Here is a 16,234-nt window from a genome sequence, read left to right as displayed (position 1 = left end):
TTTTTTGTAAATTTGTTCATTTTCTGTTTTTGCCGAGAACCGTTCTGCACTCAGGTGGCTGATATGCAGGAGAAACCAACATGGCTGCCATCACTCCATACTCGATAATGTCATTGACATCAGAGAGGAGCTGAGAGCTGTTGCGTGTGTGAACCACAATCATTTTTCTTTCCTGTTCAGTCATCTCTCATGTTTTCCAATGGGAAACACGTTGGGCTTTATGGCCACATTGATTTTTGGTGTCCTTAAACATGAATTCACCCCAAATCCCCCAAAACATGATCTAAAAATAATGATACATGAAAAAGTGTGTTCATATCTAAGTTTGTATGCCTTAAAATATGCATAAATATACCACCTCCTCTATTTAGAGTGGGTCAGCTGGTAACATAATGGGATTGGAGTAGTAACGGTACCCTCCCTCACATCAAATTATGTGTGTGTGTGTGTGTTTGTGTGAACGAGAGATCGCACATGCATGAGCTAAACTGTGCGACACCCCTCCCCTACAACCACCATCCACACACACATGGTGCTAGTGGGGGGCTACACATATGCGCATATATTCACACTAACACACACACACACACACTCACACACTGATGTTGGTTGTCGCGACACGTACATGGTTCAGGTAGGACCGTTTGGGGACGGCAGAGGAGAGAACGTGGTTTCCGTAGTAACCACCCCAGCTGCCCTCCTCCACCCCGCTCTCTCTTTTTTTTTCTCTCCTTCAGTCGTTCACTCGTGCCTGGAGAAGATGGTGTCACCATCTATCTCTCTTCCTCTCTCCCATCCTCTTTCTCTGTATCTTCTTCTCTCTGGATATGGTTCCTTGAGCAGCCAATGACAAAGGCTGGAGGAGAGCAAACGGAGTAGTCAATTCTTTTTTTCTTTTTTCTTTTCTGGACGGAATCCCTCTCTTCCACTCTTTCTGGTGGAATTTTTTGGAATCTTTTAAGGAATTGGAATTCTTGTTGCATATTCTGGACCTTTGTATTCTGAGTGTGTTTGTGTGAGTGTGCGTGTGTGTGTGTGTATGGTTGCTGTGGGGACGTGCCTGATGCTTGATAATGGCTCATGCGGCGTCTCAGATTAAGAAGAATAAAGATGTGGATGTTAACGCACTGGAGGATGAAAAGGAAAGGAAAAGGAAGAGCAGGAAACCCTCAAAGGATCAAAAGAAAAAGGTACATGTGCACACATACATGTCATTAGAGGGAGAGTGATCTTCGTGGGCTTTGTGGGACGGCAACATCTCGTCTGTTACTGCTATTGAGTTCAGTGTGTGTGTGTGTGTGTGTGTGTGTGTGTGTGTTAAATCTGTGCTGCAGTGCCAAGGTTACACTTTACATTTACCGCTCGGCATCCTTCTCACATTATAACACACTTATGTTCCATAAACAACCAGCCATGATATGTGTCTGTGTGTCTGTTGTTCTGTATTCAGGTTAAAAACGAGAGCATCCCACTGCAGCATGTTCTGAGAGATTTTACTGTCTTCTGAAACGTGTGTGCGCGCGCGTAGACACTTGTGTATTATACATCTCATACTGATTTATTGATGTTTGTTCTGTACAGAGTGATGGAATGAAGCATGCGGATGTTAGCTGTGCTAACTGTCTACCATTTCACACCATATAGACACACATACACAAAGCCTATATCCACCACACCCAGACAGATCTTCTTCAGCGTTACCTCTGCGGTTCCTGTTTGTTCTTATGTTGCTGCTGTGATATTTTAAACCGGAGTGTGTTATGTGATGTGGTTTAAGACGTGAAGGATCCCTGTGGAAGTGATGGCTGGCTGCCTCCTGCCTCTCATTACATGTGTCTTACCTGTGATCAACACACTGAGCTATTGTCATGTCTGTTGACCTTTACTGTTTATGGCGAGTGTGTGTTTTGTAACCTATTATTTTATCTGTTTCTTTTCTGTCAGTTTTCTTTTATGTTATTTTTTATTTTATTTAGGGTTGTTCTTTTTTGTTTATTAATTTATTTGTTCTTTTCTTTCAGTCTTATTATATTAATACTTTGGAAAAACTTTTATGCCAATCAAATGCATTGAATCCAAAATGATTTTATGGATATGTATGGATTACAGTACAGAATGGTTGAGGAATTTTAACATGTTTTTCTTGAAATAAGAATATAAGAGGACAAAATGAGATGAATGAAATTATGAGAGAAAACAGAGGACAGGGTATCTTTATACCTCTGAATGACAAACAGAGAGACATCATAAAGATGGAGGTTAATCTGTTCTGCACTCTTGTATGGAGGAGGTAATTGCCTTGGCATTGTGGGACAGAGACACACATGTGCTTTCACACACACACACACACACACACACACACACCAGCACATCACATGCATCTAATAGGATAGCAATTAGGAAGTCTCATTTGCCAAAGACAGGGTTTGCTTTATGTAGGGTTCTGAGTTGGTAATTTTGTCTGGGTTTCCCATCAGAGTATCCCAGTACTTCTACTATAAAGCATTCTCTTGTAATACCGTGCCTTTTTGGACATGTATCATGGTTATACCCAAAACTGGAAATCAGTTGTAATAGTTGAAGAACTGACTGTTGAAATTCCCATTGATCAAGCTTTAACTTTAATATTCAGGAATACTTGTCCCTTGTGATGTCTATGGTGGATGTAACCCGGTTTTAATACCATGGTATATAAATGTGGTATAATTTATTTCAGTGGTATATATTAAAATGTTCCACCTTTTTCCTAATACAATAAGATTCAGTGTTTGGATCCTGTGAATTTTCTTGGTTTAATTTGATCTACAGATCTCATGGTTTTAAAGCTGTGTCACACGATGCAAATTTCTGCATCCCAGGTTACGCTGAGGGTTGCTGTGGGAACAGGGAACCATCTGTTGTTATTTGGGAGTCAGGCCGTCTGAGTGTCACTGTCCTGATCTCAGATCAGTCCCCTGGGTGTTGTTGTGGTTTAATGAAAGGCCTCATCTTTTGGGGCCAATGTAGGTGTCCGTTTCATGAGGAGCTTTAACAACTAATCTGAGTGTTTGTACATTCATTGATTATTCAGGTGTGTTTTGAGTAGTTGTATTAAAAATACAATCTGTTACACTTAAGAGACAGAGATAGGAAAATAAAATAATCACTGAATTATGAAGCTGTGTCATTGTGGGCTTGGGCCTTCATTCTCCTCTTTCACAGCTGGTATAAAGTCTACATATTTTATTACACAAATGCAAAGAAGAGAGTAAAAGAACAGAGAGAGGTACAGCTGATTGCATTGGCAGAGGTCATGTGAAGGTTATCTGGCTTCACGTTTGTGCCCCAGGACAGTGTACAGAGCATAGATGAGTGAAGCTGCTGGATCCTCCAGGACATTTGAATCAACTTACTGACCACTTGTTCATATTCTCAGTTGTCTTTGAGCAGATGAGAAAAATCCAGAGGTCATGGATCCCATTTGGATACTAGGAAAGGTTATTTTATACCTTAAACAAATCTGGAAAGTATAATATTATTGAAAATAAATTATAAATGTGTGGAAACTGTAGTTAAATAATGCAAAACAAAATTCATTTTGTAACGTACATTTTCTTAAAGATTATCAAAAGAATCGTATAAGTACATATTTTATTAACAGCTGTTAACTGTTTTTATGGATTTTCTTGTGAATGGAACAGTACAACTGTGAACCGTACAAATAATGTAAAAAATATAGTTCATTTTAATGTCGATTTACGTTTTCCCATTAAAAATATTTCTTTCTCTTTGTTCCTTTGCTTTTGGATAAAAGTGTAAATGCATAAATGGAATATATATATATTATATATATTATATATATTATGATACCTCAAGCAGACTGGGCTTTCTAATGGTGCATAGCTATAATTTGACAGTGTTTGTGTACTGGGCAGTGAGAGGTCAGAGAGTTAAATGCTTTTTTGGGGTTTGTCCCTGGTGAGCACTCATGCACCATCATGGAGCCGCTGCAGCAGAATCGCACACGCACATGCACATATGTGATGAATGAGCCATAATGAGAGAAGCCGTGTAATACGGTGTCTCTCTCTATTGCTCACACGCACAAACATGAAGAAGGAATGATGTGGGGGAGGGGAAGGGGGTGATGGAGAGAATGAGAGAGACACATCGAGGGGGAGATGAAGAGGGTGATTTTGTTGGAGAGGTGGAGAAGGGCCCATTATCCATCTATTCAGATGCTTTGTTCTATATGTAATCATCAGTTATAGGATTGATCATCTCAGTCTTGCTTTGTAATCATATTTGTTTGCCTGGAAAAGCAAGTTTGTGTTCTGCATCTGTGGCAGTTGCAAGATTGTTTTCCATTCATTCAAAGCAGAAGCACATCAGTAAGTAACTGCATTTGTGATTGTAATTGAGTAATGAATGATTCCAGGACTTTTGTCTATTATTCAGTGATACATGAGCAGCAGATGTTTAAGGTGTCCATGGTAGGAGAGAACAGGTGTAAACAAGTGTATTTATGGTAATAATTGTCTCTCTCTCTCTCTCTCTCTCTCTCTGTGTGTGTGTGGATCAGGTTTTGCTTACATCCTGGGTACTGAATATCTCCACAAGCATAGTAAAATCTGAAGTCCCAGTGAAGAAAATGGCCTTTATGCAACTATAACACTTTATGAAAATATAATACAATATATTAAATAATACATTTTCATAGAGGGGAAACTAGTTATATTTTTAGCACACTGCATGAACCATGTATGGCTATATATTGAAACATAAAAATACGCATAACAATATTTATACAAAAAGTCTGTCTGTATTAAAACACTTAATGGTTTCATTCACTTTCTTTGTGTAAAGGTGCATTGAGATTTGAAACTTATACCTCTTTAAAGCTGTAAACAAATATCTTTTACATTTTTAGCATTTGGCATTTCTTTGAGTGTGTTTGCGGTATCGGTTGACAGTTGAAGGTTGATACATGCTTGAGGCTCCATCTAGAGCTTCAGTTCCCTGCTGAGAACACTGTGTCTGAGGACTGATCACACACTCACACTCCCATACCTCCTCACCTACAGCCATATTTCCACAAGAGACAAATGTAAAGTAAGAATCAGTACACTGTAAGGCCGAAGACCGATCACACACTAAAACACACCCATACCTCCTCAGTTGAAGCTGTATTTCCACAAGAGTTAAGCATAAAATAAGAATGAAAATGAGAATGGCATGGTGTTGATGTTGTATTATTGAATCATACACCCACTCAGGGTCACAGAATCACTGCTACTGTAATAACAGGCAGTAAACATGCTTCTATTTGCATGTACAGTACATAATGAGTGAGGAGTGTGTGGAATCTTGATTGTGAATGTCTGTGATTGTTTGGTCTTTTGTTATGTCCGATTTGCAAACAAATCATTCTTTTTTTAAGATTCAGACAGCTGAACTGATTCCTAAAGCATGTGCCAGTTTTATTAAAACTGGGTTACATTTTGAAATCATAATTGTAATTTGATTCATACTACAGTTAATACTTTAAGTTATTTATTTTAAGCAAAAACACATTTATCGACGGCAGGGCCGCGGGAAGTAATTTTGAACAGGGGGTGCTGTGATTTTTTTTTTTTTTTTGACAAAAAACCTATGAGCCTATAGGCCTATTTAAAATACATTTAAAAAATGAATACATTGAGATTTACTACTTTATTGTCATATACACTTCAATGCACAGGGTCTGAAACACACAGACATCAGTTCTCAGATATGCCCAATGCACTATTAATCTGAAGCAGAAGCAGAATCAGAAATAATAGTTTAATAATTGAAAGAAAACGAAATAATTACTTTCATTACAATTTCAGATAGCCTATACATACATGCAACTTATTTAGATACAACAAATAATATTACAACAAAATATAATATTAATCAAACTTCACAATAACGCTAAAACAATGCAATCGATTTGGTCAGCTGGCTTGAGTCACTGCACGTTTATGTCACACGCAACTCTATTAACTCCAAAATCTTTTTACGCACACCACAAGGAAATAATCTCTGACTATTTAAGCATTTTTTTTATTGAACAGTTCTCCACATCCATTACGCAAAAAAACACACGCACAGTATAAAGCTTTCTGTCTCCATCTCCAACCTTTTTACACAAACCACAAGGAAATAATCTCCGACTATTTAAACGTTATTTAACAGTTCTCCACAACCATTACGCAAAGAACACACGAACGAAATAATACTCTCCATCTCCATCCCCACCACCTTCCAAAAATACTATAGTGTACTACTTACAATTGCTTGGCTAGTCAAAGCTGATCCCACACTTGTTGCCAAAAAAAATAAATGTGACAAGCGCGGCAGCACGATGCTCTTACCTGAGCTACATGCAGGCGGGGTGCCCTGGTTACAGGTGTCCAAATGTCGAGGTGTGCTGTATTAAATAAAGATGAATGTATTCTGCATGGAACGAGCGGGAACCCTCGTTACTCGGCGACCAAACCTGCCTGCCTGACGTTGACAACGTAACTTCCGAACCTGTGTTGATTAGGCCTCAAAATATGAAATTAAAATCCAAAATATACGTAATAGACTGCGTGTGTCAAAATCATTTTCTAAAATATTCATAAGGAATTTATAAATTGTGCAAAATATTTTAATAGGCCTAATTTTAATCTCCCTCTCGTCACTAGGGGGTGCTGCAGCACCCCCAGCACCCCCACTTCCCGCGGCCATGATCGACGGAGTCCATTAAAACTTTTACATTGTTAAAGAAGATTTAAATTTCATATAAAAGCTGTTCATTTGAACTTTCAGTTCATCAAAGAGTCCCGAATTATTAGAATTATTTCTAAAATACCATGTGACACTGAAGACTGGAGTAATGGCTGCTGACAATTCAGTTTTGCCATCAAAGGAATAAATTACACTTTAACATAAAAAAATGAATAATCATTAATCACAAACTTTAAATTATAATAATATTACACAATATTGTCAATATTTTTGATCACATTAATGGTAGCCTTTTGAATGTTATTATGATTTTATTTAAACTGTGCTTAAAAAGTATTCAAATAATGTACACACAAGACAAGACTTCAGTCATATCAGTAGTCTAGAATAAGTTATTTTGTTACATGCGTTCTTTCTTTCTTTCTTTCTTTTAGAAGCTGTTTGCAAGTGTGTGTGTGTGTGTGCGTGTGTGTGTGTGTGCATGAGTCATGTGATCAGAAATGAGGTCGCCCTTCTCACAGTATATTATTGCTTCTACTTAGTCAGCAACACCATGAAAGTCTCCCTGTGTGTGTCTGAATAGTCCATGACTCCACTTGTTTGTAAATGAGTTCACTGCTAACCTTGGGTTCATAAGTTTCTTATGCACACCGAGGCTGCATTTATTGGATCAAAAATACAGTAAAAATGGTAATTTCATGAAATATTACTATTTAAAATGACTTTATTTTAATATATTTTAAAATGTAATTTATTCCTGTTCAGCAGTCATTACTTTAGTCTTCAATGTCACATGATCCTAATATGCACTGTAAAACCGAACAGTGAAATTAATCAAATGAAATTAGTTAATTGCACTCAAATAATAACGAAAGTTCATTGGACTTAATTTAAATAAGTTCTGTTAACTCAAAAATTTGTTGTAGTGAGGTGAACTTAAAATGATTGTGTTTTCTAGTTCCCAGCATGCTTTGCATCAGAAAACAAGGAAAATAAATTTAGAAATTAAGTGTTATTTTGTGTGTTTTTACACAAGATTAACATAGACGGACATAAGTTAATACATAAATGTTGTGTTATATTAGATTTTACAAAGGTTTATGTTTGGTTGGAATTGTAGTGTTACCGTTGTGGTGAAGAGTAGAGCCTGTGGTTAAACTGAGGATGGACAGCAAAAGCCTAATTTTGAGTGTATTTCCCACATTATAGGAGTTGAAAAATAGATAAAATTATGAGTGAATTACTCCCTAATTATAAGTTCAGAAATATAATTATTTAAGATAACTCTGAGATAATTTAAGGCAACTGGAATTAAATTTTTTAAGTTTATGTAAACTTAAAACATTTTAAAACATCATGTTTTTGTGTAATCTGTTACAAAATATTTTTTGAGTTCTGTGAACTTATCAGGGTTTACAGTGTGCTGATCTGATGCTCAAGAAACATTGCTTATCATTGTTGAAAACGGTTGCTGCTATATTCTTTGATAAATACAAAGCTTAAAAGAAAAGAAAAAATCCCACTGACCCAAACCATTAGAGTTTTAGAATTGGCCTTAATCTTTTTATGAGAACTATTAGATTGCTCTATAGTCTTATTTTGAACAGTTTATAATTTATGAGTCTTTTTTATCATTCAGGACTGTAGTGAAGCTCTGTTATCAGAAATCTGTTGATCACATAACGACAGAGTGTTTCTATTTATCTCGCTCTCTCTGTTTGTTTTATTATGGTCGTTCTTTCTGCACTGTAATTCTTTTTAGATCACATTTACTATACTTCTGTCCTGTAAATGCCAGTCAAAGATACTCCATCTGATAATGGTCTGCTACCCAGCAGCTCTCTATTGATCTTGTTCAGAGTGTTGTTGAATCTCTGGTACATTCTCAGCGCAGCAGCCAGACTCTCTGCCCTAATAAAACTCTTTTACTGTAAACTCAACGGAGGTTTGTGTATTTGTGTGTGTAGCTTTGAAAGGCTGCAATATAATATCTGTTTAAATTTTTTTGGTGTGCTGGCAGGTGATATTACTTGGAATGACAATATTGTATAATAGGTTCTGGTTAGATTTGAATTTAAACAGTTTAATTGTTTTTATGAATATAAATAATTATATTATATTATGTTATTTTATATGTATAATCTGCGTAATTTCTTGCAGTAATTTTGATTCGTCCCTCAGTTCTCTAACACATAAGAAAAACACGTAAGTTGTGTTACAGATCAGCCGATAGCTTAAAGTGGATGAGTGATGCAATATCTGGTGTCGTGGTCTACAAACAGCATGTGTGTACATTTGAGATATTTTGAGGTGTGTATAATGTGTGTGTGTTTGGGGGGTGTTTGAGGGCGCAGGGGGGAGTTATACAGGCAGATGGCCTTTCCCTCCTCTCTCATCTGCTGCAGTCTGAGTGCCAGATAATATCTCACACACTCATTTAAACAGAAGAGCATGTGACAGTCATTCATTGAGCATGTGCACTGATTTGATCCTGTTTTCTGCATTAGAATTAGTTACAAACCAAGCTTATCTTTAAGTACAAGGCATGAGACAGTCTATGAACTGTACCTCTAGGTTTTTAGGGATTTTCGTCATAGTGTTTGGGTAAATCTTGGCACACAAACATATTCTGACTCTCACAATGCTTTTGTACTGGTTTTATCTTTTTTTTTTAGTTCAGTTTTTTACCATTTTTACCCAATCTGCCCCAACCACAAAAAATGTTAGATTTATGTATTTATGTACAGCATGTACTATCGTACAAAAAATACCATCGTTTACATGTTTTATAATAAGTCTCTCATGCTCACCAAGCATGAGAGAAATATCACACAATTAAATTTTTTTTTCTGTTTTAATTGTATTATGCAGCTAATGCTGCTAATATGCTGATTTATTGCTTAAGAAACCTATCAATATTTTTTGATGAAAAGAAAAAATGTATTTAATATATTATGTTATTTGCATTATCAATTAAATGTTTACTTGCTGAATGGAGAGCATATTAATTTCTTTAAAAAACAACAACAACAACAATCTTTCTGATCCCAAAACTGCAAAGATTATTAAACAATGAAAAAAAAAAAAAACTTAAAAGAATCAGTGAGCAGCCACCTACAGCTAAATCATCCAGCACCTAATCATTTCTTATGTTTGTTTGTATATGCAGTACTCCCTGAGGAACGGCTCTTATTTAAAATCAATATTACAGTAAGCATTAAATCATGGCTATTGAATGCTGTACAATGTTTCTGGACTTTTTTTTCAGAACCTTTGGACGGTTGTGGTATTCTCTCTCAGCAGACTTGATTCATACAGGACAGTGATTAACTTGCACATGATACAGAAATGTTACTCTTTCACTCAATCCTTCTCATTTACCTCCTGGATCTCCTACCGTCTCACTAATTCACAAATGATTAAACACCCTTATTACAGTATGGCCATGTTCTTGTCATTATTTAGTTCCTGTATTACCTAAATTAATGCAGATTTACAGCACTTATACAGTATTTGATACTTTAAGATACTTGTAAGACTGAAGAGCTCTTTTACCTCCTTTCACTTGTAAATTCTGAGTGAAATTATAATCCGGTAATCTAGCTAATCTGAGTCCCACAGCTGGATGAAGATTGTGTTGAAAATGTCAATCTTTATGTATTTTTAAGGAATCATCTGTATACTATACCATTAAACCAATTATGTTGAATTAATATAAATAATTATAATTAGTGTGTTATTAATTATATGGCAGTTGCATGTTCCTAGTCATGTTTTTGTTATGAATATCCATTGAGTTAGGAAAATATAGGCTATTGTAGACAATCTCCTAAACAAAAATCTTACAACATGTAAGATTTAAATATGTGCATGTGTACCGTCTGCACCTGGGTGATGAGGCCACACACACATTTCAGAAAATTTGTAAAAAAAAAACTGTCAGATATGGTTTTATAGAGAATGGTGTGGGTCTGTAATGATAAATTCCTTGTAGAAGCATGATTTTGGGTCACACGCTGCAGAGACCACCAGACAGACACACACTCGCAAGTTCATGCATGCCGGCACACATTAACTGCTGCCCCTCAGAGAGAACATGAGAGAGTTTAAAGTGCTTCCAGCTGCCTGAACTCATATCAACTATTCACAACATCTTTTTTGAACTTTGATCGCCTTATTAATTGACTGATCTGTTGATTGGCTGACTGTAGACTTGGTAAATCATTTAATTAATACTACTTATATTACTACTACTAATGATAATAATAATAATTATTATTAGTTTAATTTATTATTAATTAATTCTTAATTATTATTTTCATTTCATTAATAATAATAATAACAATTCTTATCAATAATAATTATTATTATATAGTTATTATTGTTGTTATTATTTAAGATATTATACATAATTGATATTATTGATAGTAGTAATATATATGTATGTGTATGTATGCTTGTGTGTGTGTGTGTGTATATATATATTAATTACATTACATTATATTTATACATATGCATTACAAACCGAAAGATTCATATTGTCAAAAACATATTTTTTTGTACAATTAATGTAGGCCTGTTACATTCTTATTTTTATTAGGCCTATTAATTTTATTATGATTATGAAGTAATTTGCCCCGCAGTAATTACCAAACAACGTGCTGCGAGGATAACAAAAGATTAGGCCATTTACTCCACAATTAATTTTTATTTTTAAAAAGGTATTTTAAAACAGATCTATTATAGCCTACAATGAATTATAGGCCTACAATTTAAATTATTAACACTGCAGTCATCAATAAAAATCAATGAAATAAAAAGCTTTTTATTTCATATTTCACATGAAATATGTTTCTTCAAAAAAAAAAAAATTCACTTTGACATTTTGGAAATATTAAGGGAAAAAACTAAAGCAGTTAGCTATATACTGTTATAGGCATATGTTGAAGTAGAGTTATTGCTCATAATATGTCCAGTACCAAATATTAGAAAAGTAAATAGGGTCAGTTTTGACTTCATGTTGACTTTTGCATTTTGCCATATCATATGTAACAAAAAAGAAGAGTACAGTATATGGATGTTTTTGTTGATCTGTTTCTATTAGGTCAACAGTAATATTGAATCTCTCCACTAGGGCCCAGTGTGAGTCTGAATATCAGGCATATTCTGATGATGTCATGATTTTGGAGGTTTCTTTGCAGTCACTCTGTGTGTGTAGCGCTGTTCATCTGATTTCCTCTTGTGTCTGTCAAAGACCTTACATGTTAGAAGACTGTGCCGACAGGCATTAAATTTCACATTTTTAGCAAACACAGTGAGCGTACACAACCACAACATCAATGCAAACAATGCAATCTTGAATACTGTATTTTGCCGCATCCAGAATTTGTGTTGGTATTTCGTCATGTAGGACCGGAGCTCATTTGTCCTTTTAGAATGTAAAACTTCCCTATTTCTGAAATCCTGGAAATCCTTCAGTACCCATGGGTTTAACGTAGGTGTAGCCCTTGTGAACACCCCTGTGTGTCTGACTCAATTTGAGAGAGAGAGAGAATGATGGCTCTCATACACTCTCCGTGATTGGCTGATGAGGTGGAGGTCATTGAAGGAAAACATCACCACGGTTACTGAACATCTTGAGCTCCTTCAGATCACATTCTCTCTCCCCTCCTCCTCTGTTGCCAAAGCAACACCACCATCCCAGAATGAGGAGACCTGTGATGCACCCCAAAGCATCATGGGATTCCTCTCTGTATAATCAAAGTGAGTGTGTGAATGCCTGTATGTTTAAGAGCATCTCTATATTTCTGCATCTATGTTTTAGAGAGCTTACCATGATATAGGATCGATAGCATACATAAATAATTTAGTGTTTTGCAGATGTGATGTGTATTAGTGTCTAAATATGTTTGAATACGGGTTTAAAAAAGAAGCTCTTTGTTGAATCATACAAAGGTTGTCCAGATCATTTCACACACACACACACACACACACACACACACACACACACACACACACACACACACACACACATTTCCATTACATGGTACTTATTTTTACTATTAAGATTTTTAAGCAAAAACTTTTTATTGTATATTATATTTTGAATGACACTATCATCGGATGGTATATTTTTAGGTTTTTGAAAGAAGTCTGTTGTTATCAACCTCTGCATTTATTTGATTAAATTAAAATTAATATTTTGAAATATTGATAAAATGTAAGTGTAATTTATTATAATTGTATATTATATTATCATATAATATTATATATTTTTATTACTCCAGTCTTTAATGTCACATGATCCTTCAGAAATTATTCTAATATGGTTATTTCGTGTTCAAGAAACTGTGTCTCATTATTATCAATAACTCACTTTTAATCAATTTTATGCATCCATGCTAAATAAAAGCAAAGTACGGTAGAATGTATTCCAATTAAAGAAATATAACTTTAATAATTTAATTATTAAAACTATTATTGTAATTTTAATTTCATTTTACTATTATTATACTGTATAATTGTAAATGATCTATACATGATGCTAATATTGTTGTACATTTAATTTATGCTAATTTTAAATGTTCTTTTTAAGTAATTTTCTTTATGCATTTTTTTTATTATCATTAGAATTTTTTTTATGACATTGACCTTTATTAGAAAAAAAAGTTAGCATCTTTAAAATATATTTCTATATATTACTATAAGTCTCTTAATGCAAGCTTTAAAATGTATACTTCTAAACTCGCTGTTGAGAAGCAAAAGTTGAATAATTTTATAAATCATTTATTGTAAAATCAAATTGTCAGTGGCAGTTAGCTCTCCATATGTTCACACAGTATGTGTCTGTCTGACACACAGCTCTAAGCCACTCCCCCTTTCCATAAACGCATGGACGCAATACTGACGATACACAACGGAAAAGAAACAAACCCCCAACGATCAGAGCAGTATATTCAAACAGACACAAAGATACACAGAGCAAGCACAGTATGTAAACAACACCGCCTGTCGCTGTATAACGGGTGACACACTTCATCCCTTTGTCAGAGCTACAGCTGGGGTGTGTTTTTAAGTGATGGTGCGGTGGCCCTAATACTGGGGGAAATGCCCCTAATCCTTTTTTGAGCTGCACCATGAACCCTGCATTCAACCTAATAAACCAACCCCCAGCAGTGCTAAACACACACACACACACACACTCTCTTTTTGTCCAAAAAGGGAGCAGATAAGCACTCAGACAATACAAACGCGCACACACACACACACACACACACACAAGTTTGGAGGGAGGAGGAGACTGCAGAACAGAGGGAAAGGGAGTCCTATTAGCAAATGCATTGGATTCAGCTGCTATATTTGGACCCCCTTAACACCTCATATCACTATTCAAAAGGCCCCCACCCTCTGTGTTCAGTGTGTATGACAGAAAGAGAGAAAAGCTCATAAAAGCATGGCAGCGATGTAAATTATGCACTTTTTTCTCTGTTAAATGAAGATTGGAGCTGGTTCCCATTGAATAACAGAAAAGGTAGGGAGAATAGTATGAGGAAAGAAAGAGATTGTTTTGGCGGAAGTTATAAAATGGCTGTGAACAGAGAAAGAAAACTGAAAAGCTGATGTAGTCTGAGACAGATGAAGAAGTCAGGTTGTAAAAGGAGATAGACAAAAAGAATAGGTTGGATTCAAAGTGACTTTATGCTTACTGTAGTACCGGAGATAATCATATCCTTGTATCCGTACTCGCGCACACGTCAGGTGGAAGTGTGTCTTTGAGCATCCTGCTGCCTGGGCAGTTTTTCCACACGTCACATGACTGAATGGCACCTTGCTGGCCGCAGAGCTAGAGAAGTAAGTGATCGGGTTTCTGTGGGACTGCAGGAAAAATGGCGGTGGAAGAGGCTGCTGACTATTTTTCACCCGTAAGTACTTTACAAACATGACTGGGAATGGTTGGGAATGACTGGGAATGGTCTATGTTGTTCTAAATAGGCATTTTTGGAATGGTTGGGAAATTAAGGTTGTCGATTGAGGATGCTTGGGATCATGAGATTGTGAAATGCTCTTGCTGCTCATCTGCTTCAAACCGAGATTTTGTCCTTCAAACCTTTTATTAACATATTTCTTGAATACACTGCTGGGTAACTTTAAACTCCTCTGCGGGCTAAATGGCACAAAGTCTGATCTGTTGGTCTCTCTGGGCTCAGATTTCTAGATTTTGTTTGCAGAATCCTGCAGAGATAAAGATCCTCACAGATATCAGAGAACAACTGTTTATTTGAAGTGCGGCTCTATTGTCAAGGTTGAATCACATGCAAAATTAGATCTGCTTCATGTGCGCTGGTGTTATTACCACCATTTTGACATTCATGCTGGTCAGGCACTCCAACTCTACCTTTGCTCTAGTGCTTTTTTACTGACCTTGGTGTGTGTGTGAATGCATGGTAACACTCTTTGCCATTTTCACCACTAGACCACTTTATCTAATTTACCTAACAACGCTATATATATTCATGAGTGTGTGAATCTAACTCTTGAAGATATTGTGACTACGGGGCTTCTATTTTATAATGATGCTGAGACTGGAGAAACTTAGTCTTGGATTTGTGTTTATAGAGTGTTTATCTTAATAACGGTTTAACTTACAGTAACTGTAATAATGGCTAGTTTTCAAATTTAAAGGTAAAGTGATCGATTATGGTAAATAATTTGACTTATTTTAATTTTAGAACAAAGGATATTAATCAGTTCCCAGTAGGTCTTAGGAATGTTATGTTGTAAAAATGGGTGAAGTTAGAATTAAAACAGACATGCTGAAAATAAGGTATTTTAGAAATAAACAACCAAGCAGCTTCTTTTGTCGAAATTAATGACAGTCTGAACTGGCCAACTCCTATGCAAAAATAAACCACAAATGGTTCATTCTGACTGTAAATTGGAAAATGTTGTCTCTTCTGTTATTTTTAGGACTGTATCTGCATATAGAGGACAGGAATGTGCGTCTGTGTGTGTGTGTGTAGTCGCCTTGTCTGCAGCCACACTGACGGGTAGCTTTGTTTTTTTGCCGATCATGCAGTATTTGAGCTCACTGCTTATCTAGGACCTGAAGCGACACTGAGACAGAGAGGCAGAGACTAGAGTATTATTGGGTCAGCCGTTTAACTGCTCTAATTCTTTTATGAACAACAGCTGTACAGGCATTAACATTTTGTTTTCAGATGCAGTGTCACATCATTTTTATCAACTGTGACCTTTTCTCTTCCCTTTCCTGATGTCTTTCTTTAAGTCCAGTATCTCTGATGTTTTAATAACAGCTGTACCCTAGAGAATGTCTTATGTAACTCCACTGGGTGTGTGTCCGTAACTGTGTGTGTGGTTTAGCACAAAGTGTTTCCACTCTACTGTGCGTACTGTACATGCATAGTGCTCACAGAATTTCCCACACTGAAATATTGATGCGTACTATTTTAAAATAGTAAATTCTCCATGCTGAATTATA

General features: G+C 35.9%; 1 protein-coding gene across 32 annotated transcripts in view; it reads left to right on the top strand.

Annotated features, from left to right (window-relative positions):
* The first annotated feature begins 449 nt into the window (after positions 1-449).
* Positions 450-16,234, top strand: part of ank3a (ankyrin 3a) — an 81,355-nt gene continuing 65,570 nt past the window's right edge. For 11 of the 32 annotated variants that reach the window (XM_026285673.1, XM_026285677.1, XM_026285686.1 and 8 more), the window contains exon 1: positions 451-1,190. In XM_026285673.1, the coding sequence (XP_026141458.1) occupies positions 1,074-1,190 (117 nt within the window). In that variant the 5' untranslated portion in view covers positions 451-1,073. Of the gene's footprint in view, positions 1,191-14,118; positions 14,658-16,234 lie in introns of those variants that run through there. The other 21 variants (XM_026285682.1, XM_026285681.1, XM_026285694.1 and 18 more) reach the window with 9 other exon arrangements.

The sequence above is a fragment of the Carassius auratus genome, chromosome 17 (assembly GCF_003368295.1).
Source record: "Carassius auratus strain Wakin chromosome 17, ASM336829v1, whole genome shotgun sequence".
NCBI classification, from domain to species: domain Eukaryota; kingdom Metazoa; phylum Chordata; class Actinopteri; order Cypriniformes; family Cyprinidae; genus Carassius; species Carassius auratus.
Note: the sequence above shows the minus strand (reverse complement) of the source record. Positions and strands in the feature narration are given on the sequence as shown.